General features: G+C 33.7%; 2 protein-coding genes across 5 annotated transcripts; one reads left to right on the top strand and one right to left on the bottom strand.

The window, feature by feature from the left end:
• Positions 1–21,604: 21,604 nt before the first annotated feature.
• LOC120082118 (E3 ubiquitin-protein ligase AIRP2-like) lies at positions 21,605–23,959 on the top strand. Of its 4 annotated transcripts, XM_039037355.2 has the most exons (6): positions 21,634–21,783; positions 21,921–21,991; positions 22,667–22,829; positions 22,958–23,024; positions 23,108–23,318; positions 23,443–23,959. In XM_039037355.2, exons 3-6 carry the CDS (start codon positions 22,674–22,676, stop codon positions 23,648–23,650), a joined length of 642 nt encoding a protein of 213 aa, XP_038893283.1. In that variant the 5' UTR covers positions 21,634–21,783; positions 21,921–21,991; positions 22,667–22,673; the 3' UTR covers positions 23,651–23,959. The 4 variants fall into 4 exon arrangements, with proteins under 4 accessions (XP_038893282.1, XP_038893283.1, XP_038893281.1 ...); XM_039037354.2 differs by lacking the exon at positions 21,921–21,991 and having other exon boundaries at positions 21,605–21,783; XM_039037353.2 differs by lacking the exons at positions 21,634–21,783; positions 21,921–21,991 and adding an exon at positions 22,101–22,297.
• An 815-nt stretch (positions 23,960–24,774) lies between these two features.
• On the bottom strand, positions 24,775–26,236 carry LOC120082119 (small heat shock protein, chloroplastic-like). Its single transcript, XM_039037357.2, has 2 exons — positions 25,548–26,236; positions 24,775–25,456 (listed from the first exon to the last, which is right to left on the bottom strand). The coding sequence occupies exons 1-2, from the start codon at positions 25,759–25,761 to the stop codon at positions 24,969–24,971; spliced, it is 702 nt and encodes a 233-aa protein (XP_038893285.1). The 5' UTR covers positions 25,762–26,236; the 3' UTR covers positions 24,775–24,968.
• Positions 26,237–27,260: the final 1,024 nt, after the last annotated feature.

Below are 27,260 nucleotides of genomic sequence, written 5' to 3' on the forward strand. Positions count from 1 at the left end.
TTAGTTTCTTATGTACACAATGTAACACAACAGTAAAATAAGAAGAAAATGATGATAGGTCAGTTCTAGCAATCTCTTGCATCAAACAGATGGAATGTCAAGGTTGCTGATGACAAAATGGTGGTATGAAGTGAAGAAGGCCCTCTCAAGCTCTTTCTCCGGCGAAGTTCTGGCAGTAATCGAAGGTGGTTTTTTCTTTGGAGTGAAGATTCTCAGATAAATGCTCGATTATGCTCTTGGTTAGGATCATAAAATTCTTAGAAAATTTCTGAATCCTTTTGACATTGGCATCAAGGCTCTATTTATAGAGGCACCCACTGATGAATTCAGGGATCTCGCAATGATTAGTTGTTATCCCTGACCAGGTAGGTGAGAATGTCAGCACTGTTGTCATGGTCATCATTTTGAGTTGTGGCAGAATATCCACCGAGATTACCTTAGAGATCTCAAAGCATGCGATCAACCACTTCTTCCTCGAGTGTGAGCTCAATGCATGCGAATAGTTCTTGCGATCAACTGCAAAATATAGCACTTCTGCGTAGATTAACTCATGATATGTGTTCAACAGGGATTTTAAATGTACTTCAGTGTAAAAATATTTTTAAGCATGAATTCCTAATATTATTAACACATATTTTGTTTATCTAACTTCATTATTCTAAGAAAAAGACTACAATAACGCTCATTTCTACAAGTTATCACACCCCCAATTTTAGAATAATGTTTATCCTTAAGCATATTTTATACTAAGGAAATTCAAACTTATTCTACACCTCTAATCTACGGTGACTAGCTTTTCAAAATGCTTCTTACTTGCACTCTTTTCTCAAGCCACCCAATTCTCTTAGGCTCGGTCACTTCTTTAAAGAAATATTTTCTTAAATTAAATCTGGTAGTCATTCGCTCACCAACCTTTTTCTCATTTCGAACACCTTTTTCTTTTGTGATGTGTTTGTTTTGAAAAGAAAAGCAGTTTTAACACTTTGCAGTTACTTATTCAGATTATAGCAAGGTGTTGAACTTGGTTACGGTCTTCGTTTTGGCTTGGCTTCATGAGTGTCATGTGAACATCTAACTACGACTGCGTGCTAAGTTCAACTCAACTCTCATCTTAGCTAAGTTTAACTTTTGCCAAACATTGGAGTTTTGTTTATTAAATGTTACGTACATTGCACTAATCCTAGTTACCTACCTTCGTTTTGGCTTACCTGCACGTGTTTCATGCAAAGTATCCAACTACGAGCAAGTTCATTTCACAACTTAACTCTTATCATGTTGGATTTTTCCTTTGCGCTGACAGTTGAGTTCATTATTGGTAATTTTTTTAAAAAAGTAAAATGATGTATGTAATCACAATATGTAAGTTAAATGCATCTGCTCACACCTCTTCCGCCCCAAAATTTCTTAGAGTAGCAAGGTCCTCATTGTTGAAAAACTGAAAACAAATTTATTGAAAATTTTTGAAAAAGAGGTTTGAGCAGAGGCATGCGCGCATAAAAATTGAGACTGTCAAACGATGAAGACGTTGCTAAGGCCAAGAGAGGAAGCGACTTTTAGTTAGTGGACTTAGTGAATTGACATAGATATCATCAAAGTTGCTAATTTGTCAACGCACAAAAAGACATAAGATAAAAAAGAATTTCGAAATGAATAGAGATGAAATAACAAGGGAAGGTCAGATAAAAGCAGAATAATGAGCGCAAATAATCATAGAATTCATTTCATTAAAAGACTGCAATGCACTGAATTACAAAATACATAAATTGAGGCAAGAGAAACGAAAGATAAAGAGAATCCATTTCCAAAACAACACCCCCAAATTTACTATTGCATTGGAGGGTCATTATTCCTACATTCAGAAGTAGGATTTGGATCATCATAGAAGTGTAAGGGCTGGCGAAGATGAGGAGAAACAACAGAACCATGGAGATAGGCAGTTAAGAAATTAAAGTACTCATGGTTCTATAGGGTTTGGATGGGTAGATATTGGTGCATGATAGAGACATCTCGTTGTAGGGAGTTGATCGAGCCAAAAATGATGTCGTTAGTTTCAAGATTAACTTAAAACAAATAAAATTTGTAAAACACGTACAACTACAAATACTAACATGCAATAATAGTGAAAGCACGAAATTGATCCTCAGGAAACCTCTTTTAACTAGCAAACTTGACTCTTGAATTCCAAAATGTGTGTGTTTTGGGGGGGAGGGAGGAGAGGTTTGTTGGATTTTTAGAAACAAAGTAAAACTAAAATGAGAAGTGATATGAATTTTGTAAAAGACTAAGAATAGAGAGCATAAAAATATTCTTGCCAAGATTTCAATATAAAAGATCTTGGGGAATTATGTTGGTTAACTTAATTCAATCATTGGTTTAATTGTACTTATGAAATTTAATCATTCCATAACCCATTAGAGACATGCCCTAATGTCCCAATTAGTTAACTAACCTAAAATTGTCAATTAACCCTAATTTAGTTCTACGATGTTTCCTTAAGACATTCCACATCAAATGCCTAAATTGCATGAATTCTAAGGTTTTCCAGGCTATGACATGCTCGAAATACTATAGAGTTATTTTCAAGAATGATTTGTTTGAATGTTCTAAACTAGTCATGCTTTCAAGAAAATATGAAAGAAAGTCTAAATTTTCATTCAAGATTTCTAGTTCTTGCAATTTATTTACAATTATGCAATAGTACCTTATAAATTTTGCATACAAAAACCTGAAAATTTTGAGGTATCAACTCATTTCCAAGATTTTATTGAAATTAAAATCAAGAACAGTCAAGAACAATCATTTACATAAGATGAAAATACAAGAAAAAGCCTCAAGAATTTACTAACCTAACAATTTCTCCAAAAAAAAAGAAGATTACATAGCCATGAAGTGGTAGGATCTTGAACAAATCCATTGATTCTTGAAAGAATTTGTACAAAGATTGAAGAAATTTATAGAAAAAATGATGAAAAGTATAGAAGAATGCTCTCAAAATTGTATGGAAAAATGGTCTCTCCCCTTGTCTCTTTAAAAAAAATTCTGAAAAAAATAATTTTTATAATGCAGGTCGCAACGTGCGATGCTATTGTGATGCTCACTTGTGCAAAAAGGTGCGCACACGGATTTTCTATTTTTCCATCAATATTTGTAGCGTTGCAACGCTGAATGAGGGCGTTGCAACGCTCCCCTGTTTCTCAGCTACTACCTTTTAGCGTCGAGGTAGCATTGGGCTTAGGCTTAGTATGAGTGTTGCGACGCTCCGACTTTGACATGAGATGAGCGGGTTCGTTTCAACTGAGGAGTAAATTGGTAATTTTTTAAACTTCTTCTTCTTAGTTGATTCTTTGTTTATTTTTACTCCTTTTAGCTCCAAACTTCTTTTAATCACTCTAAGATTCTCATGAATGGAATTAACCTATAAATTCATCATTTTAAGCACATGAGTGGTATAGAATTAGGAGATTTATGCATTAAAACTCAACTATTTTCAAGAACTATCAAAATACCCCAATTTGGCTCCTTATTGTCCCGAACAAGTAAAACTAGAAACATACAAACATTCAAACAAAATAAGATTCACTTATTTGTTTATCTTATTCATTCAAATTTGTTTATATGTTCATTCGACTTACACAAACAATTGATTGTCAACTCTTTGCTTAGCAGTCAAAGAAGCATTGATACAACCAAGCATTTAGAAACTTAAAATTTAATAACAAATAATTGAAACTTATTTTGAAAAAAAAAAAACTATTTTTCTAATAAAATTAAAAAAGAAAGGATTGCAATGCTTTAGTTTATTTAAGAATCATAGGCTAGTGGAAAGGTTTTAGCTAACTCTAAATTCCTCTTCGCCCTATACTAGCCCGGTTATCGGTCTAAGATATACCTATTGGGACTAGCCTAAACTCGCAGGTCGTAAATGTTGTTAATATATTCTATTTATAAATAAAAATGTTGTTGAGTTTTTATTCAATAAAATTACTATTGATATTGCATCCTTCTATGAAAATCCAATAAACAAATTCATGGCTATAACATGAATACTTTAACTATTATGTGGTGACATAAAAATGGATCAAGTTTTAGTATGTAGCCAAAATGATCTATAAATATATGGATGAGATTGGGTACCTCATCCTGGTGACACTATTGGATGCGACCCATTTTGTATACTGATACAAATAATGTGATCCAAAACTCATTCATGTAGAGACATGTGAGTGGGGGCATCCTATGCAATGAGTTTGCATAAGATCGGACCTCGAAATAGTCATTTCCTTATAACAACCATTTATTGTTAAAACTGACTATCTCAAACTAAATGACCTAGGGTAACTCGATCTTAATCCTCAGCTAACTATGAACTCCTGTTATTCGGAATTATCCTTTAATCTGCATAAATGAGAGTAATCCAACAGCATTGCTCAATAAGCCTCCCATTTTGGGGATAAGACCGGATAGATAGCTGGGGACATAGCTCTGAAATATGGAATTTACTCCTACCTATCTTATGGTTAGAAGATAGGTTGTTCTCTAAAGCACTGATGCGTTGGCTTGAACAATGGGGCCCTGCCCTCTCATGGTAGAGAGGGTTATGATTTATAAGTTAAGACTATAAATCAATTATTCAATGGAGGATCAATAGAAGCTTAAGGAGCAAGATGTATTTACCGAGGTAAAACAGTAATCTTCAACCTAGCTGTAAATACGAATGACCTATGAAGGATTGACTTACCGATTATGATTAAAATGGATAGAAATATATCTATAGTGAGGAGAGTGCAACTATCGAGCTATAGTGGAATGTCTTGGTAGTTAACGAATAGTGATTAATTCGGTTTAAAGAGTTTAATCAATTAATTACAAGTCGTTGGAACTCATGATTTGTAGGTTCATAAGGTCCCTTTACTAGCTCGTAATTTGGATTAATAAATTGAGTAATCTTGAGAAGATTTGAAATTAGGGTTTAGAATTTGAAATGTTCAAATTCAATTAGAGTTTTTATTTATTGTATTCGATACAATTAAAAGTTTAATTTAATCGAAATTAAACGAAATTGGGGAAATGATTAATGTTTAAATATGATTTAAATATTAATTAAAAAATTTCGTCTGGATGGAATTGGTTTTTATTAATTTAATATTAAATATTAAATTATTTTTAATTAAAAGGTTTAATTAATTAGTTTTATTTAAAAATTAATTAATTGAATTAATTTTATAAAACTAATAAAATAAGTTTAATTTACAAAATTGATTTTTGAAATCATTTTGTGGAAACACTTTTTAAAAATGATTTTCAAAGTGGAGATTTCCAAAATGTTGGAAATCTCCACTAAGTCTTCAACTACCTTATTCATTTCTCCATTTTTTTCAATCAAGTAAGAGTTGCCCTTCATGCAAACCATGTATTTGTATGGTGTAAGCTCTATAAATTGAAGAGTTGAAATGAATTATGATTGATGCTCACTAAGAACTTCAATTGAAACTCTACAGAAATCACCAATCCCTCTTTATATCTTATATACTTCTAGCTCAATTTAGTGTTTCCATCACACAATCCTTGTAAGAGAATAGTGGAGAAGATCTTGGTGGTTGTCTACTTAAAGATTGAAGCTCTTTCACGTGCATCTCAGCTGGATTTGAAGAGGATACTTCAAAGGTATTGTGTTCAGCAAACTCTCTTCTATAAAGGTCACTTTGAAGCATGTTTAAACTCAAATTAAATATGATTAGAGTGCTTATTGATTCTGTTTTTCCTCCACTACACATTAATATACTCTTATAATACCTATGTTTGTAAAAGAGAGAGCCAATTCTAAAACAAGGTATCACACTCTGTCCCAGACTACCCTCTGAGCCTAGGAAAGGACATGACTGCAGCAGTTATCAACCTTTTTGTTGACACTTACTGCCTAATAACTCTTGCGGAAATAACTCTGATACCAATGAACAAATTCAACAACCAACTGATTAAGTCAAGGAGGCAAATAATAACTGATTAAGTAGGCCCATTTTATTCCAATAATGTAACATTTATACAACTCCAAGACTTAGCTACAACGTTTACAAGAACAATTGTAAAACCCTCCAAAAATGTAACTGTGGCTTGTGGCTGACCTTGACCTTAGCAACACCTTGGAGCTCCTCACCTTCTGCTATCTGGGGGGGGGGGAAGAAAACATTTGGAAAGCATGAGCTATAAAGCCCAGTGAGTGGTGTCTTTAGATAAACAATAACTTTGACTACAACAATATACTTTTGAAAATTAATACATAATCAACAAGAACATTTCTACAAGTTCACAATTATTTCTCCAGCCAGACCGCTGGATTAACCCCAACTCAACTACTGGTTAAAATAATCAACCCCAGCTTGACCGCTGGTTATTACATAATATGAACATCCCCAGCTTTACTGCTAGTTATCCCTGGCATGATCATACATTTTCCCCAGCACTTTCACATGTATACTAAAGCAATGTATCAACAATTCCTGTGGAAACTTTCCCTGTACCCTATTATCCCACCAATGTGCACATCGACTATTTTCCCGCTAGCTATGCTTAGGTAACTTGACTATATTTCCTGCCGGTCATCACCGACTATAATTTCCCACCGACCGAAGCCGACTATATTTTCCCACCAAGTACCTTTTCAAGTATGCTAACTATATACCCCGGGTACAATTCCAGTTTCCAACACAAACATACAAGCAATATCTTAACAAGCATAGTAACAAGATGACATATATCCCTGATCATGCCAATTTAATATTATCCCCTATATATATTTACCTATATATAGAAATTACATCAACAATACAACAACACAATAACCACTCACCTTGGTTGGTTAGGAACTTTCCTTTCCAAAGTTTCTTAGGTTTCCTTGGTTTCCCCTTTTGATCCTTAAATTCCAGATTCAATTATCAGCTTAGATTACTCATAGTTCTAGACCTTATTTTAAGATACTTCCTTCTGTAAACATGTTCTACAATATCTCAGAAAGCTTACCATAAAATATTAGCTCATAACTCTTCGTGTTTTAGCCGGAATCATCAAAACATCATGGCTGGCCCAAGCTTACCCGACAGCTCGACCCTTCTATTATTTTCTCATTCTCCAACCCGATTCCTTTGAGCTTATTCTCTGGCAGCCCTACCCTGAAAACTAGACTCTCCTAGCTTTCAGATGGCTTTGGAATCACTCCAAACGCACGAGTATTTTGAGAGAACTTCTCGTCCCAAGTAGATGCTACTTCCTGTCCTTTCTGTCCGATAGCATCTCCCCTCTTGGAACCTCTTGATCAACGCATGGTCTTGCTACCAATGCAAATATCCTCCCAATACATTCTTCCTTATTCCTTTGAAAATAATTTGAGGTCTCATCTGAAGTTCTTGGCCCTATTTATAGGTGTCCAAGATTACTCTAGGCTGACACCTTCTACTTGGTCGCATGTCCAAGTGTCTTTCCCTTACACTATTACCGCAATCTTGCATCAGTGCAACCCAAGGTGTCTTGCTCCCCTTTTACCAACGCATAGCCATCAAGTTTGCATGTCTTCTTATGCATCCACCTCATTTGCTTAAGGCTTAAGATTTCTTCCCAACAAGCCACATGTCTGGATGGCATCCTTGAATGCGTCCATCCTTCATATGCGTTCATCCAACCACAAATGTGCCCACATGCCCTCGCATAGCACATCACCAACGCATAGCAACCTTTGGGTCAACTTGGTTCTCAACTCAACACCTCAAGGCATAGCTCACCATCACCTAGGTTCTTGCTAACGCATCCCTTATAACCAACGCAACCAACCTCGTGAACCTTGTTACCGCAAGCCTTAACAACGCAAGGACAAATCACTATGCGTCCACCTTAGCTCATTCCATCGCCTAGCTCATACTTTAGCAAGGCCACCACATCCATCGCATCCATCGTCGCATGCCATCACATCCATCGTGCAACATCACCGCATGCCATCGCATCCATCGTATCCATCACATCCATCGCTACATGCCATCGCTACTACCAACGCATTCCTTCGGCCGCATAAACACATACCATAGGCCGCATCACCGCATGCCCTCGGTCGCACACTCTCACGTAGCAAGGCCACCGTATGCCTCCAACGCATAGCACTGCCGCATGACATCAATGCATAGCACCGCCACATGTCATCGACGCATAGCATCACTGTGTGACACCAACACATAGTGCTGCCATATACCATCGACGCATACCTTCGGCCGCATAACGCATAGCACTGTCACATGATGCCAATGCATCCCTTTGGCCGCAAACCATCGGCCGCGTACTGTCGCATCCAACGCATCTATCACGCCTGCCTCCATCGCCGCTTGCCTCTATCCATCGCGTCCAACATCCAGCACCCTTGGATGCACAACTTGAGGCTATCGCATACCCGATCAATGCGTGCGCGCGCCTCCAGTGCCTTGCACCCTTGTCCGCACAACCTAAGGCTGCCGCATGCATTTTCTAACCTCTTCAAGACCTTGGTTGCTGCATGCGTTACTAACCTCTCAAATAACCTCTCAAAATCTAATGGCCAACGCATGGCACACACTAATGCATTTGTCAAATACTTAGTCATATTTTTCCTTGGCTTCCAACGCATGGTTACTCTGGGCAATGTCTCTTGCCAATACTTCGGCCAATCATGCGTTCAACCTTACAAACACATGGTTTTCTTTTCAACTTATGCGTTAATGTCTCTTAATACTTCACGCTGGATCCTTTTGACCTTACACTTAACCAAATTCCCTCAATTAAAGCTTAACTCAAAACTACTCAAGGAAAATATATTCAACACTTAGAAATTTTCTTCTCTTCAACATAGGATTTAACTTTCACTTAGTTAATTCCTTTTAACACCTGTTTAAGTAGGAATAATGGAAATTCAGGTTTCACACAAGGGTGCCTTTATACTCACGCACACAAATCATAATTGACATATATTTTACCTAGAGGGATAGCTTCCACACTCCGACCGCCAGGAACCTATCACTCTTTTCTCATGGGCTCTAACTAAACACAGTAGAGGTAGGTCTTTTCACCTCTATCCATACACACACACTCAGTTAGTAAACTAATGCATAGGAGTTTGCAAACTTTATTTTGACTTTTTTTAATAATAGACCCTATTTTATTCCATTTTGTCTAGACTTACTTCTAAAACAAGTTGGTTATTCTCAAGACTAAAATTTGTTCTATCGGAGTGACAATGAAAATCAAGTAGACATTACATTTCTAGAAGTTTAAGATTCTAAATAAACATAAAATCAAAGCATTCGATTTTTTTTTATGAAATTAACATGAAAATAACATTTCTTAAGAAAAATGATTTCAAATTTTTTCTTTAAAATTTTAAAATGTCTAAAATTTTGCTTGTGTCTTACTAAAAAGAGTGTGTCATCAAAATTTCATCGATAAGAATCAAATGATCATGTTAAAATCAATTAAGAAATATAAAACAAAATGAATGTGATTCTTTTATTTTGTGTTTTTATGCATTCTCAATCATGCATTTATTCATTCATAGCAAAATGAGTAAGGAGTCAAAAAATAGTCTTTTGGAGCATAAAAAAAATCATGAAGAATCATTTTTAATATGAAAGACATATTTCATCAAGAAGTAAAAAATTCATAATCTTAATATAACAAAGCTATCAACAAGATATTTGAGCCATAAACATATAGCCAAGATCTGATTGGTGAGGACTCCATAAACATATAGTCAAGATCTTCTTCTACTCTGAAGCCAACACAGAGGCATAGGTTAGTGATTGTCCATGGACAGAAAAGTTGGCCCTGAGGCTTGCCAAAGATCCCTTGATTTGCAGTGCGATTATGCAACCAACGTCTATGGGGATGCCTCTGACGATGCAGTAAGAAGCCATCAGGCAATCCCTTGATACTGTTTTGTCATGTGTTGTGGGGGTCGACTTTTCTTGACTAGATAAACCCACAGTCTCGCTTCAGGAAGTAATTGATCAGAAGCCAAAGTCTGGATGCTTGTGAGGTAAATCTTTCGGATCCAATCTTGGCCAATACTCTCAATGCATCAGCCATGTGCTCATTGCTTGGCACCTCAATCAACCTGTTGCTAGGTGCAACAAGATTGTCTTTTAGCTTGAATAGTTCGTTGATGTCCTAGGTGCAGAATGACACTTAGCAACCTGAAACCATCACAGCATCCTCATTAGCATGCAAGTGGACATGGTAAAAATCAGCACCACTTTTGGAATGACTATGGATGGGCTTTGACAAAAGTCCTTCCATCCCAGCTCTGTAATGATATTGGTGATGTAATTGGGTAGCAGTGATTGCACCGGGAAGAACTTCATTTTTAGCAACATGTCATCATTTTCCTTCTTCCCCATCCTTGTGAGTCCTTTGGTGGGGGAAGTCTCCACTACCTTTCCTTCGCCCTTTGCTTGGGCTTTTACATCCTTTGGGTACTCAACAACTATGCTTCTTCTTCTCCTCTTCTTTCTCCTCTCTCTTCCACTGTTTTTTTTTTTTTTTTCTATTCTCTTATCCTCCTTTCGGCGCAAAATCTTCTCCTTCCTTTGTGCCTTTTTTCATCTCTTTTTCTTCTCTCTTCTTCCTCCTCTTCATACATCTCTCAGCTCAGTGCCTCAGCTATAACCTTGATACGGTTATTTGTTGGGGTTGATGCTCTAAACACTCGTTGGGTTCTATAGTTTGTAAACACAGTTTTAAACAAATGCTTGTGATGTATAATATAAGATATTTTCTTCACTTTTGTCTATGGAAAATTGGATGTTTTATTTTCTTTACCACAAACCAATAAACTAAGATCCCTGGTTGTCGTTTGTAACTTAAGCATATATGTGGTGATATATAGATGGATCATGCCTTAAGTGATAACCAAAATGGTCTGTAGTATATGGATATAGGAGGGATACCTTATCTTGGTAACGCTACAGATGTGACCCGCTGTGTAGAATAGTTACAAGTGTTGTGACTTGCTACAGATGGTATGATCTTGATCATTCATGTGGAGACATGCGAGCGAGGGCGTCCTATACAAAGAAGTTTGTATAAGACTAGACCACGAAATGTTATAGTCTCGTTATATAACGCCGTTCACGACAGAGACTTCACTTCACTAGGATGACCATAGGTAACATAACCTTAATCCTAAATAAGTTGGGAGCTCTTGCCTTTAAGGGCGGTCCTCTGATTTGCATGGGTGCGAGTGGCTAGATCGCCGACTCAAACCTACCACTTTGGGGATTCTTCTGATTTGGGAGCTGGGAACTTAGCTGCACAAGATGGAATTCACTCCTTCCCCGAAGTAGAGGTAAGTAGATAGATTGCTCCCTTAAGGGCTAATTTTGGGGTTTGAACGATGTGGCGCCACACACCTTCTCATGGCCCGAGAGGTGTCCACACATAGTAGGACTATGTTGTATTGTTCATTAGAGGGATCAGTGATACTTAAAGAGTTAGATGTAACTACAGGGGCAAAACGGTAATTTGTCCCACATGTTTCAAATATTTAAAATTTAATTCCCATTCATATGTTTCTTTTTAGGTTCAACAAGCCATTTTTAGTATATGAAAAATTGAAAACATCGAAAATATAAAGAAAAAAGAAATCAAATTAATTTGATAACAATATGTACAAAATAATAATAAAAAATATTTAGATGCAATTGAATTTGTAACAAACATATAAACAAATTAAAAGTTAGTTGAATAAAATCAAATTTGATAATAAAAAATAAATTCAAATATAAATTAGAGAGAAAAAGTAAGTTTTTGTTTATTTTGATTAAAAAAATTGTTAAGTAGTTAGATAAAATCTAATTTGATAATAAAATATAAATTCAAATATAATTCGAGAAGAAAAATCAGGAAGGGAGTTCTTTATTTGCAATTATATTGTACTCATAATTCCATTTTCATAAGCTTTATATTTATAACTCCATCAACCACAAAAACCTATGAAAAAGCATAATTCGTTGTAGAGGCATAGCAAGAATAAAAGGTAATTAAAAATACAAAAAATGATCAAATTTAAATGAAATATACAGTTTATTAGATGATAATATGTATAAAATATTTCGTAAAATCTTAATTAAAATAAAAAAAATTAATTCGAATTTAGAATAATAAAAAAATAAATAATATAATATAAAATCCAAAGATGTATTATAAGTTAAAATTCAAATGGTGATAAACAAATTAAATATTGATTAATTTTGAATATTTTCAAAAAGTGTTTAAATCAAATCAAAATAAATAGCTAGAATCCATTAGGGAAGAAAAATGAGAAAGAGATTGGTTTAGTTTAAATCAATTCGTGGAGTAGTTATCAAAATCTAATTTTTATATTAAAAATAAATTTAAATTTCAAAAGAGGGAAAAATGACAAAGAGATTAGTTTATTTTAAATCAAATTCTAATTGTAAAGTTATAGCATGTGGTGGCAATGTATGGAAAAACAATTCAACCGATTCTTGTGCAATCAACATATGACCATTCTTTTTAGGAAGTGATATTTCTTTTCCCAAAATGTTAAAATAATATAAAAATAGCATATACAGCTAATTTATTAAAAATGTGAGAAATATGCAGCTAATTCATTAAAAATGTATGTATACAATTATGAAAAACAATATGGAGAAGTTTTAATAATATATGAATATTTAAAATATAAATTTAGTAGAAAAATCTTGATATTTTATTAAGGTAAGATAAATTCGAAAAATTGTTAAATAAAATCTAAAATAATAAAAAGATATAGAGATTATGTTAACTAAATGAGTAAAATTAGGAGGGTGGTTGTCCTTACAAATATCAATAATTACCTGTATATATATTTCATCTACGAACGAGGTAAAGGACAAATTAAGGGTTTAGAAATTTGTGACCATATTCATGTCACATGAGTTGTCATAATTCTTATTATGGGGCGGTTTTGCTATTTTTTAGAATGAAACATCAAATTCCGCCCTACATTCAAATTTTCCTTTAATTTATTAGATTTGTTGAGAACACACCATAATTATAGGAATTGGACGAGGGTATATTTGTCCATTTTTAGCTTCTAAGTAGTAGGAGATTTAGTTATTCGGCTATTGTTCAAAGGTTTGGCCATTTTTTAAAAATACTATTCTATGTTAGCCATATGTCAGATATATCCTTAGTCTTGTTTGGGTTTCGTTTGGGCTGATTATGGGTTGTGGTCTTTTGGGCTTTTTTCTTGTCTTTTCAAACATTTGGCTTAATTTTGTGTTAATATTGCAATATTTTTTGGGGGTTTCTCCATACGCTAAAAACTTCCAATATTTACAAATTCATCTAACACAAAATAAGTAGGGATACTTATATAATATATCAACTACTATGGTAACCTTCCAATATGGCAATCTTATTATTTTTTTTAAAAAAAATCTCTACCACATTAAAAGAGACAAAATAGAAAATCTTTTAACTCTCCATCTTGCCCTTATTTTCTTTTAAAATTTCTATTTTACCCTTTTTCCTTAATTTCATTTTTTCTCTTCACGTAAAATTGCTCTTCATATAACTATTTTTCTAATTAATCTCCTACTCCTTCATTTTAAAACCTTTCCAAGTATAAAGGAAGTTTCAATTCAATCTTTTTGTGAATGAGAAGTTTCATGAAAATAGTTTGTTTCACTATGATTTCTTCCTTAAAAATCGTCGAAGCTCAAGAACAATATTCAAGATTTAGATTAGTGGTTGTTTAATTAAGTTTTATAATTTCATTGCAATTTTAGTTTTTTTTTTTCATTTTCATTAAGTGATATTTTAATAATAGTAGGTGCCTGCAATTCTTATGAGAAGTTGTCAAATTTTACCAAAGTAAATGATGGAGAATGAAGTTTGCTTAAAGAGGAAAGCTTTTATTTTATTTTTTTTTTAATTGGAAGAATTTGTTTGAATTGAGGATCTTCGTGAATTTGATTTGATTTGATTTTTTGTATTTTTTTCACAAGTAAATGGTGAACAAATCACAATCATGTTCCAAAGATTAGATTGGGTTGAGGTTCTTTTTATTTGACTAATTTTAGAGAAGTAAACAATGAAGAATGAAATTTGCTTAAAAAGTGATTTTGGATTTATGTGGATTTTTTTGGCAACAAACTGCTTCAAATTGTGTTCTAAAGATTAGGTTAAGTTGCGATTTTAATTTGATTGATTGTTTGTTTTTTAGATTAAATATTGATATTTTTGTTTAAATCTTTGATATATTTATAAGTGATTTTGTTGCTTTTTTCTTTTATATCTTGGCTTTTTTCTTATTCATTCACATAATAACTTTTAGATTTCTATCTTGCCTTTAGAACTCTTCACAACAATGATGTTTATGCAATCCACAAAATTTGATCCCTCAAAAGGACAATTGTTTTTCTTTGCATTTATGTATATGTAAATCTCTCCAAAATAATAGTAACCAATGGTCTATATTTTTTTCCTTGTTCATTTTTTTTTTTTTTTTTTTGGTAATTTTTGGTATATTATTAAGCAACAATCTCAATAAAAATGTAAATGCTTAATTATTGATTGAATTCGAATTGATATTGAAAAGAGAAGAGAGGGAGAGTATTTACATTTTTGGGAACATTCTATCTAAAAACACATCAATCATTCTATCTTTTGCATTTTCTAGAACTATAAACTTTTTAAACTCTCTTTAAATTACCTAAATAAATTAACTTTATAATTTTATTAATTTTTAGATGCATTGTGTTTGATAATTATAGCTGGTATTAAAAAATTGTTATTGCCTACAAAATCATAAACAATGAAAAATGCTTTGAGGATTTATGAAACGTTTAAAGTAGCAAACAATTTTTATTAATGAGATAAAAAAGAGGATTCATTTTAGAAAACAAAAAAAAGGCTTTTTTTTTTTTAAATAACAAATATTTAAATAAATGTCAAAATTATAATTTCGTAAATGAAAAAAATGTTTAATGTTTTCCTTTTAAAAAAATTATATAATATTTACTTGTTTCATGATAAAGGCTGCTATTTTTCAAATAATTAAATTTAAACTTCAAGATTTCACCTACATTATATTTCTTACTAATAATACTTAAAATATTAAAAAGGAAAAAAATCTTTCTATAAAATAACTCCATGCATGCAATTAGTGCTACCGATTTTTTTTAAAAAAAAGTGAAAAACAGAAGACAAAAGAAAAAGAAAAATTATATGCATGCAGTTGATGGCTTAAAACCAAAATCTGAAAGGTAAATAACGTGTAAAAACAATAAAATAAAAATAGTTTAGACCATGTTTGGTAATCATTTTAGTTTTTATTTTTGTTTTTAAAATTAAACCTATAGACACTACTTCCACTTCCAAATTTCGTTATTTATTATCTATTTTTCATCGATAATTTAAAAAACAAAACCAAATTTTGAGAACTATAAAAAATAGCTTTCAAAAAGGTGTTTTTGATTTTGGAATTTGACTAAAAATTTAACCATTGTAAGAAAGATGCGAATTATTGTAAAAAAAAAAATGAATGAAATAGAATTGGTTTTAAAAAACAAAAACTAAAAACTAAAATCCCGTAATCATTTGGTTTTGAAAATTAAACTTATTTCGTCAACATTTCTTACAATGATTTGTATCTTTCTGAGGGACCTTTAATATTAATATTGTTGTTTTCAAAACTTATTAGAGAAATATTATTGTTTTGAAACTTATTAGAGAAATATTGTTGTTTTGGGAGTTCGAGGCTAGAGGTCGAACGTTGAGAACTCGACTAATGTGGAGGTCGAACGTTGAGAACTCGACGAACAAACAAAAACTTGGAAACAATATATAGGCCAAAACTTCAACCCTCGACAAGGGAAATCTTGTGAATCTCGCTTAGGTTGTCGAAGGTTGAAGTTTCGACTCACATCCACCCTCGAGATTGCAGGTTTATTATTTTTCTTTTTCTCTCATAGAGGAATAAAGTAATGAGATGGTATACTATATGTATCTGTGTACTCGAGCTGCTTCTAACAACCTATGCATTTTGTTATCATTTCGAATTCGACAGAGGCTTGTGGGATTGATGTGAGGGGGTGGGGATGGCTATATTTCTAGGAGCGAACTCTAGGCGAATATGAAGCGCATGGATACAAGTTATGCCTTGGAATGAAAGACAATTCCGAATTAGCTTTGTCTACGAACAAAATTTTGTATATTAGGTTGTCGAAGGTTACACACATGTCGAAACTTCAAAGAGATTAAGGAGATAAATGGGCTGAAGTAGATTAAGGAGAGAGCGAGATTCAAAGCGAGATAGTAGGAGAGAGCGAGATATTGAACGAGATTTTAAGAGAGAGCAAGATTCAAAGCGAGATTTTAGGAGAGAGCGAGATTCAAAGCGAGAATGTTGGAGAGAGCAAGATTTAGTTTATATTGACTAATCCGACTAACATTGAACTTGGTAAAATGAAATGGTTGAATAATTGAAAAATGAGATTATATTACGCATTGAGTTTCTGGTAGTAGATCCATAATCAAAAAAGTGTTTGTGATTATTCTAGAAGAAATGAAAGCTAGTAATCATTAATGGAAAAATAACAACAATAACAGAGAGAGCAAGATATTGAGAGAGAGCGAGAGTGAGAGTGAGAGAGCGAGATCTTAGGAGAGAGCGAGAGTTTTCACTTTATTTGAATTTTCCATAGAAATATATATAAAAAAAGAGAAAAAAAGAGCTAATAATCATACTATAATTGAATAATCATTAGACTATAATTCAATATATTAGATTATTATACTATAATTGAATAATCATTAGACAACAAATTGAATATATTAGATTATTATACTATAATTGAATAATCATTAGACAATAAATTGAATAAATTGAATATATTAGATTATTATAATATAAATTGAATATATTAGATTATTATAATGTAAAACTTTATTGATTACAAAAAAAAAAAATGAATATACAGTAGATTATTATAAAAAAAAATTGAATATACAATAAATTATAATAAACAAATTGAATATACAATAAAATGAATATATAATAATAAAAAAATTATTTATTATTCAATCCTAACTATCTGGAGCCCATCTTAGTAATAAAAGACACTTCCTTCGATTATGTCCTAACTGGTTACAAAATCCACATCGTTGTCGAGTGGCTAATTCTATCCAATCCATCTCATTGTGATAACGTGAACTTTTCGGTCTACCAGGTCTTCTCAACAACGATGGATTAGGATGTAAGACAGGCATATTAGGGTGCGTGATCCAGTAATCTTCATGCGGTACAGGTTGAAATTGAGAAGAGTAACATTCAGCATACATTGACAATTTGTAGTAGTCCTCAATAAAATCTTTGTAGTTCATGTTAAAATGTGAGCAAACGGCCATAAAATGCGAGCATGGAATGCCGAATGCTTGCCACTTGTTACATGAACAGTACCACTCGGTATGATGGCTTGTTCGAGATCACTAAGTATGAAACACCTGAGAGAAAATGTAACCCACGAAGAGGTGTGTTTAATTTCAGATCGACATGCTGGTATAATTGCAGCAGTGAACAACCCAGCAAATGGTTGGACGGGACCGAAATGTCATCATCGTTTCTACTTACGACATATCGATCATATTTTGTATGGCGAGATCGTATTACTGGAGAAATATCTTGCAAACATCAAGAGGCAGGATTTATTCAGTTGGACTGGCATCTGATCACAGCCTTGGTCGAGAGATGGAGGCCCGAGATGCATACATTCCATATGTCTGTTGAAGAGTGCACTATCACTCTACAAGACATAGAAGTGTTATTGGGGTTACCTGTTGACGGTGAGCCGGTCACCAGAGTGATGTACGATGACTGGTTAAAAGTTTGTCAACTGTATCTCGGTGAGACCCCACCTGCCGATGAGATTAAAGGATCGAGGTTAAGTTTAATATGGTTAGGAACACAATTTTGTGAGCTCACAGATGATGCAAATGAGGAAACTGTCATAAGATATGCGCGAGCATGTATACTATAAATGATGGATGGAAGTCTGTTTTCAGATAAATCAAGTCATTTTGTTCACTTGATGTTCCTGCCACTGTTAGCTAACCTCCATGATGCGGGGCAGTATTAGTGGGGTGGAGTATGCTTGGCATGGTTGTATAGACAACTATGCAAAACAACAAGACCTGAGGTTCGAGAGATAGTTGGGCCTCTCAAACTTTTGCAACTATGGGCTTGGAAGCGATTTCCAACAATGGCTCCACAGCTACATCATGTTAATGACGCTCAGTTAGTTGGACGAGCCTACGGTTCTCGATATGTTGTTTTAATTCAATTTAATTTTTATATCACTGATCTAGTTAATTTAAATTCTAAATTATCAATTTAAAAATTTAGGTAGAGAGACAAAATTTGTGTGACTAGGACAGCCACACATGTAGCCAACCAGTATAGATATATGTTTAATCTGCTTCAACCTGAACAAATATATTACATTAAACCTAATTAATTATTTTATTCACATTTTTATTGTATTTGTCTTTAATATTCTCTAATATAATGTTTTGTGTTTCAAGTTATTTGGGAGCCATACAAAATTATTGTGCATACTTTGCCTAATTTTTGTACGAATGGTCAAAACATATGGCGGACGATGAGTCCTCTCATATGTTTTCACATTGGTGAGTGGCATCTTCTTGACAGGGTGATGAGACAATTCGATTTTCAGCAAGATGTCCCATCGCCTTGTAATACTAAACCCGTACAACATGATATTGACCTAAGGACTGGAGATTGGTCCAAAAAAGTTGCACATTTGGTGGTGCGATGGCACTATCGTGCAAAGTTTATTGCAGTGGGGTTTCTCTTGAACAGTTTGACACAGATGTCACTCCGGAATATATTCATTGCTATAATAATATCACAAGGCGCTACGTCACTCGTCCGGGAGCAGCTGTGGGTCATCTGGTAAATGAATGAATATTATCTATTTTTTAATTTAAATTTATTTTAAATATTGTCTAATTGTTTTATAATTCACAGAGATCGAACAACAGTAGACTCCGTGAGGTTGCGAATGATCCGAACCAGGTTCTTGCTATATGTAGTGACAATCAGAGCTATATGGAGGAAATTCATTATATGTACGATATACCAATTATTCCTCCACCAGCTCCTAGACGTAGAGGACCTGTTTGGGAAAAGGATGAGTTTGATGAAGTTGCACATAATGTGGAAGAGTTGCCTCCTATGACGCAAACGTAGAGTCAAACTAATTATGTTAGTTCGATGACGATGATGCCAGCATTTGGTTCAGGACATTATGACTCAGAGGCTGGTCCTTCGTCTTCATACATGCATGGACATGATCGAGGTCGTGAAGAGCATAATAAATATTTATATTATGAAGCGCCTACAGAGATACCAGAGCAACATCAAGAAGAACCCGAGCAACCTCAAGTTCGAAGTCGACGACGACAACCAGCTCGAAATCGACGACGTCCGCCTTGTGGGACACATCGATTTTTGTAATTATTTTTATATATGAGATATTTAATTTACATTTTTTATGAGTTATTATTTTTTTAATTTATTCTTTTTAGAATTTAAATAAAATAATAAAATATTTTTAGAAATTGTTTTTATAAAATGGAAAATTAAAAAAAAAAAAAGATTAGAAAGAAGAAGGTGGAATGTGTAATAATTAAAAAGGAAAAAAAGGAAAATTTGTACGGTATTCTCACTCTCTATCAAAATCTCGCTCTTGCTCTCGCTCCCGCTCAAAATCTCGCTCTCGCTCTCAAAATCTCGCACTCTCTCTCATAATCTTGCTCACTCTCATAATCTCGCTCTCGAATTTGATTGGGAAGTTCAGTGGCAAAAAGAAGGAGATTCATTAGCTCGTTATTTAGTCAGACTTGTTGAGATGACAGAATCCGTAAAAATTATTCAACAAGCTTTGGAAAGAATTCCAGGGGAACCTTATGAAAATTTAGAAATACGATATTTTGATAGAGGAAGGTCTCCGGAATGATAATTAAACAGACTCAATAATAATGTTAGGAAGGGCAAGGTCGAGGGTTCAAAGTTCGACGTACAAGTGAAAGGAAGGTCGATGGTTCAAAATTCGACCTATGTAGGTCGAATTTTCCACCCTCGACTTATTTTAAAAAATAATAATAATATTTTTACAAATAGTTTGAAAACAACAATATTTGCCTAAATAGTTTCTAAAAGGACAATATTCTTTTAATTTTCCCCTTTCTTGAGTACTATAGTTGAATTTTTAACCAAAATTAAAAAACAAACGACTTCTTGAAAGTTACTTTTTTTTAACATTCAAAATTTGACTTGATTTTTTAAATCATTGGTTAAGAGCAGATAACAAAAGAAGAAATTTAGAATTAAAGTAGGGTCTATAGGCTTAATTTTTAAAAATAAAAATAAAAAATAAAATGATTACTTAAATGATTACTAAAAGAACCTTAAAAATGGATGATTTTGTAACCTCCCCACTAAAAATACGTGTATGAACTATGACATTTTCCCCCCCAAAAAAAGAAAAAAATTTTCTGCATGCTACTTTTTAAAACCGTCAAATTGAAAATAAATTCCAGAATAAAAATATTTTAAACTTACAAACTAAAAATAATAATAACTAATTATGATAAGGATATTTTGATAAGATAAAAAAAAAAAAGAAGAAGAAATGGTGAAAATCCATGAATTAAAAAAAAACCTATTTGAGACTTTTTTTTATAAAAAAACAAAAAACTATCTGAGACATTTGGTAAGATATATCCTAAGATACTGTTTGAATCGTAGATATTGTTTCATGGATGTAGATATTAAATATTTGAGATTTGAATATCTGAGTTTTAAATATATAGGATAATTAATGTGTGTGTTTGGATGTGTAGGATAATTAATATCTATAAGTTAAATTTTTGAGTTCCATTTAATAATTTATATATAGAAACTAAAAGCAAATTGAGATCAATTAAATTCAACATTAATTAATTTAATATTATGTTAGTTAATTATTTAATTAATAAAATAAAAATAAATAAATACTTTTTAATTAAACATAATTAGATTAATTAGAATATTGATAATTAACACTGATAATTTATATTAAATAGTAAAGATAACATAATAGTAAAGATATTAGTTGAAATTTATTAAGTCTATTTAATAATAAATTAAAATTAATAATAGTGAATATTCGATATTATTTATTAATTAACTAAACCATATTCGACATAAAAATCTTTCTTTCTTTTTTTTTTTTTGTAGGATATCAAATTCCATGTTAAAATTTAAAAAAATAGAATTCTGTAAAACAAACCATGACCGTCTTAATCCCATGGGAAAACTTGAAATATACTGGGCCTAAAGCTTAGTCCAACCCTAATTAAGTGGCTAAAGAAAAACAGCCCTAATTAATTTTTTCCCCTATTTAACTTCGAATTGAAATCTTCTTCAATATGATTGCTCTTGGTCCAAAGTAAAGTTGACAGCCTTGAAATAAAATGAACTCGGGCTTACGAGGAGAGATGGCCCAATTCTTAAAATCCTTGCTTTTCCTTACCTTTTTGTTCACAAATTTCTTTAAAACAAGAAACGAACATGGAGGGATTCAGTCGGGGGGAAACAAAAATGCTGATTTAAGAGTTCGTTAAAAGACAGAAGATGGCTGTTGCTGGCCAAGAACCACTGCCCACTTTCCGGTGGAATGAATGGCGAGATGAGATCATACTTAGGTAAGAAGAATCTCCATTATGTTTGCGAATCTCTAACCCCTTTATTTGTTTTAGCAATCAATGGGTTGAGGAATTAGTTAATCCTATGTTTATCTTCATTCTTAACATGCTTAGTTATTGGGTTTTGGGTTTTTTAGCAAAGGAAGGAACGTCTGACTTGGAAACAATGCAATCCCCAATTGCAGTTGAGAAAGTTAAGAAACAGAGGGTAAGTAAAGCTATCCCTTTCTTGTCTTAAAGTTTCAAAGGTTTGAAGTTTGAAACCAAAGCAAGGTTACCCATCTCCTTTTTTCTCTCATTTTCTTTTTGTTCTGATTACCCCCTTATAATTCTCAGATGACAGGACAAAGCCTTTCCACAAATACATTTCATCTTTTCTTGTCTTTCTTTATCATTCGTTCTTTTGTTCTATCAAATTCAAAGGAAAAAATATGTGGCCAGAACAACCCAAAAGGAATTCATTTAAAGAATCTCTTAAAGCTGTTGAAGCTGATATAAAACATGCAAATACATTGTAAGTATTATATAGGCTTAATCCAAGAAATGCAAATACCTGGCAATCTAAGGAGGAAACTTTTGGGGTTCTATTCTCTCAATGCTCCTTCAATTTTTGTGTAGCGGTTGGTACACTGGTAATCTTCATTTGTTGGCGATATCCCCATCATTTCCCCCAATTTTAAGACTTCTCCACAAGTTTCATCTTCTGGAATCCATAAGCTTTACCATAAACCCTCCTTTATTTTCTAGAATCCAAAAGATTGCCATGGTTCTGAACTTCTGATATACAAGCTTTGTTGTTACATTAGTTGAATGACTTGTTGATATTGACATTGAAAACTGGGGTTTCTCACGGGGTTTGAACCGTTTGGTTTTGCATTTGCAGGGCGGCTATGCTCCCGAGAGATTACGGTGGCTTTTGTATTCAAATGAGATTGCATTACAGCCCATTTGCTCCATTTTTTCTTCATTGGATCGAATGGATGGATTTCAGTTGCACAGATCCTCTTCCAAGTTTTTTGGGCCTTTTCCACATACTCTTGTACAAGGTGTTTCCCTCAATTCTTGCAGCATTATTGACAACTTGACTTCCATTTTCCTGAGCCCTGGGGGAAGTTTTCTTTCTCGCCTGTTTAAAGAAATCTAAAGCCCCCTCAATGTTTACTCAAGTATGCAGGTATACGTCGATGGAAAACCGTTGGTGTTGCCAAGAGAAAGAAAAGCCACCCTTAAGGAGTTTTATGGTCCGTACTTCTCTCCTAACTTTTGCTTTTCTAGAGATAAAACAGATTAGTTTCAAATCATTTACTGTGAAAAACCCTGGCAGCTGTAATATACCCTTCACTTAGGCAACTTCATAGTGGGCGTGTTGAATCAAAAGGAGAGACTTCGTCTAGGAAGATAACAGAAGACGAACAAAATCTATCTAATGAAGATCTTCAGAGGGATGAAGAATGTGGGATATGCATGGAGAACTGCAGAGATGTTGTCTTGCCAAATTGTGGTCATTCGATGTGCCTCAGCTGCTTCCAGGATTGGTAATCTCAATAGTACAATTTTACACCAAATTTTCTTCCTTCTTAACTTTGAAGTTTCTGTTGTACATTTTTCTTATCATCAGCTAACAATTAAGAGTTATCCCTGTGGTAATCTTGTCTTCAGGAGTGCGAGATCGCGTTCCTGTCCGTTTTGTCGTAACTGTCTAAACAGGTTGAGCACCAGGGATCTGTGGGTTCTTACAAGCGACGAAGAAATCATCGACTCAGAAACTCTGGCCAAGGAAAATCTATTACATTTCTACCTTTATACCGAAAACCTCCCACTGTTTCAACCAGACATGAATATTTTTATGCCAGATTACATGTTCTGATCCATCAGAAGAAAGAATCATGATCCAATGCTTTGGCAAGACTTGTATATAACTTCAGTTGAGGAAGCCCTTACGCAACAGGGGAGGAAAATTCTGGCAATATACAAATTGAAACAGTAGGAGATGTCAAAACGAAGGCTTCTCGAGTTCGAGACTGTCATCTAGATCATATCCAAACTATGCTGTAAGCTTGATTCTCTGCTAATATCATCTGTACAAATTCACGAGATTGCAAGATAGATAGATAGAGAAAGAGAGAGTATTTCTCTGTATAATTTCTGCTGCTAATCCAATGGTTTCCTTTTCTTCTTTCCCAGTGTTGTGTCTTTTAAAATAAATTGCATTCAGTGACTAAGATACAAATTCAAACGAACATGTTCTGTGAACCTTATACCATATGAATTATTGATAGAGCATTGTCATTTCAACAACGTAATCAACTTCAATTTGTTTTAGTAAATAACTAAACATAAATACAGATGGGGCCATCTCAATAAAAGTAGTTTAAGGAAAAGGTTGAGTATCAATATAGTGGGATAATTGATACCATAACCACTGGTGGCTGGTGTTGAGTTCAGACAATTACAAGACACTGAGACATCCTTGTGGGAGCTTGTTCTCAAGGTGCACACTGATCCTATTCTGGGATTGGATATTTTGTTGTTTTTAGCATAAAATTAACAGATTAATTCAATGAAGAAGATACTAACTTCTCGGTTCTGAAAGTTATCTGTCCAAACAGCAACTTGGGTCTGATTAAATTGTTGTGAAATAGTGAAAGTTTCCTGCTTTTAGGACATCCATTAAGGGTTTTGTTCATGCAGAAGTAACGGCTCACCTACTTAACTAGGCTACAGGTAGAGATATGAGAATCATCTGAAAACAACTTACACTTGAAGATTGGCATTCTGGTTCATCTCTCTAAAACTCTATCATTGCTTTCATATTGAGATTGATCCTCTGAAAGCAAGAACATCACTCCTGAAGTAAAGTTTCAGCCACTGATATTCAATTTAGACAATAACAGAAGAAACCACCTGCCTTCACCATATTAAAATCAGTTTTCTGCCTTAATCTTCAACATTCTGATGAACCAATGCTCTAGAAAATACAAGGGGTTGCAGTTTTGCAGGTAACTAAAGGTATCATTCCATCAATAATAACAAATGTTTACATCAAAGCTTTGTTGGATAGATTACAAAAGCCAGGATGAAATTGCAAGAACTTCATCTTCATTACTGTTTACATCAGGTACTTTGAAACTGAAAGCAGCAAAAAAAAAAAAAAAAAACTACTCTTGAAGACTACTCCCAATTTTTCACTGGACATTGATGTCCACAATTTTACTTGTAACACTAGCTTTTGGTATAGTTATGTATAAGACCCCATCTTTTACCTCTGCCTTAATCTGCTCAAATTGAATATTCTCAGGCAAAGCAATTCTGCTGCTATATCTTCCATAGCTTTTAGCAGACCAATCTCCCTCTTCTTCTTCTACCTTCCCATTTTCTGAACTAGCCTTCTTCACCTTCTCAGCCTTCTCAGCTTTCACAACCAGCATTTTCTCCTCCACCCACACCTTCACATCGTCCTTCGTCATACCTGGCATGTCAAACCTCATCTTGTACTCATTTTCCCCTTCTTTAATCTCCCATGGAGTTCTTCCCCTGCTATAACCAGCTCCATCGCTGGTAAATGGAGGTGACGGCCATGCCCCCGAGTAAGCAAAAGGATCATCCATTATCCTCTCCATTGTCTCCATCATTTGCTGTACCGTTCTCGCCGTCGGAAATCGATCCCAAAGCCCTAGAAAACAAACAAACAAACACGAGAAATTAGCAAAAAGAGGGGAAAACATTAAAACTAGCAGCAAAAGGTTAAAGGTTGGATTAATTACCAACAGGAGCTACTCGTTTCTTTGGTGGCTGAGATGTTTGGTGTTCCTTTCCCACTGCTCTCTGTAAGTGATCGAGATTATCTTTGCCATTCCCTGCCATGGCTTTAATGCTACTTCTACGAGCAAGCATTGTAAGCTTCTTCGGATCATTAGAAGAGGCTTTGCTAGGCGTGAAGGAGACGAATCGAGGCAGATTTGATACGGCTTGAGCCATTTATTAAACTAAACCTAGTGGATTGTCTAGAAATCTGTGCCTGTAAAGAGAAGTGTCAGGTTCGAATTGAGTTGGAGAGAGTTGTGGGAATGAAGATTCTGTAAGAAATGTTTTGGTGGAGAAATTCGCCATCGTCGGAGGTATAAAAGGAGGGAGAAGGAGTCTCTGGAGACGGAAAGAACTGGAACCTCCCTTCCTTCTAGATTTCTCCAGAAATCTGATAGGTGGGGGAGAGAGCCATCCAACGCAATTATCCTCAATTTCGAAATTGATTTATTGATTCTTCATCCGACATCAATCATATTCGAATAATTGTACCGATGATTTAAAAATTTGAACCCCAATTATAAATGACCCAAATTTTCATAAAAAAAAAATTTGTACCTATATGAGCCAATTCACCCGATCCACATCAGTGTAGCATGTAAGAGAGTAATGAGAACTCTCGGTGAATAATGAACCCAAGAGCTAAACTGCCCTTCAACTACCTTAGTAGCCTCTTAACAGCTTGCATATGAGACAATTTTGGAGCCTATTGAAACTGGCCTAGCTTGTTAAATGAGTTTAGCCAATTAATCTCGAATAACTCTACGTCTGCAAGGTCCCCTTACTAGCTCTTAAATGAATTAGCTTTTAGAGATATAATTACACGTTTAATTTTAAAAATTAAACAGAATAAGATAATTCATATTGAAATATGATTTAAATATTTGAGGATGAATTTGTGTAAAATTAAATTTAATATTTGGTATTAAATTAATTCCAATTATTTAAGTTGTTTAAATAATTATTTATTAATTTTATTAAGAAAATTAATTTATGATATTAATTTTGTAAAATTAATAATATTTTCAATTTTAGAAATCAAATTAATTTTTGAAATCAATTGAAAAAATTGAAAAAGTTTTAAAAACACAAAATGGGATTATGACTTTTTCCATTTACTCCTTCAACTTGCTCACACAAAACCCACCATTTTTTGCTTCAATAACTTCAAGCATGAGCTGCATCTCATGCAACCATCTTCTTTGCATGATAGTCTGCAATATATTGAGAAGAATGGAGTGGAATTGAGGCATGCAATCTATAGAATTTTTGCAGAAAAATTCGTGGTGAAGAAGATGAGAATCAAGATTTCAAGAAGTTCTACAAAGGTATGACTTGAAACCCTCTTGATATTAATGAATTAGAGTGCTTATCGATCCTTGTTGCTTCCGCTATTTGCTGATATACTCTAACAATTGGTATCAGAGCATGATTTAAGCACTCAATTTGGTTTAATTTTGGTGCGGTGGGTGTTTTTCATGAGTTATATGAACATGGTGCACTAATATGGTTTTTTTTTTTTTATTTTTTTTTATTTTTAGTTTTGGCATTTATTTTCTCTTTGATTTCTTGATCAAATTTGTAACTGGCTCTTGATTCATGAGTTTATATGTGTTCTCAAGAGTGTAATTTATTTGGAGTCATTAGAGTTGAAATTAAGTTGTAATTGAAGA

Source organism: Benincasa hispida, chromosome 7, assembly GCF_027475165.1.
Source record: "Benincasa hispida cultivar pf3 chromosome 7, pf3_genome.v1.1, whole genome shotgun sequence".
NCBI classification, from domain to species: Eukaryota; Viridiplantae; Streptophyta; class Magnoliopsida; order Cucurbitales; family Cucurbitaceae; genus Benincasa; species Benincasa hispida.

Bases quoted from the DNA above. Each gene is read 5' to 3' on its own strand.
- LOC120082118 (XM_039037353.2), top strand. From the start codon at position 22,215: ATGTGGCCAGAACAACCCAAAAGGAATTCATTTAAAGAATCTCTTAAA. The intron at 22,298-22,666 runs GTAAGTATTATA...TTGCATTTGCAG, and splicing joins ATAAAACATGCAAATACATT to GGCGGCTATGCTCCCGAGAG. The intron at 22,830-22,957 runs GTGTTTCCCTCA...TCAAGTATGCAG, and splicing joins TCCACATACTCTTGTACAAG to GTATACGTCGATGGAAAACC.
- LOC120082119 (XM_039037357.2), bottom strand. From the start codon at position 25,761: ATGGCTCAAGCCGTATCAAATCTGCCTCGATTCGTCTCCTTCACGCCT. The intron at 25,457-25,547 runs GTAATTAATCCA...TTTGTTTTCTAG, and splicing joins GAAACGAGTAGCTCCTGTTG to GGCTTTGGGATCGATTTCCG.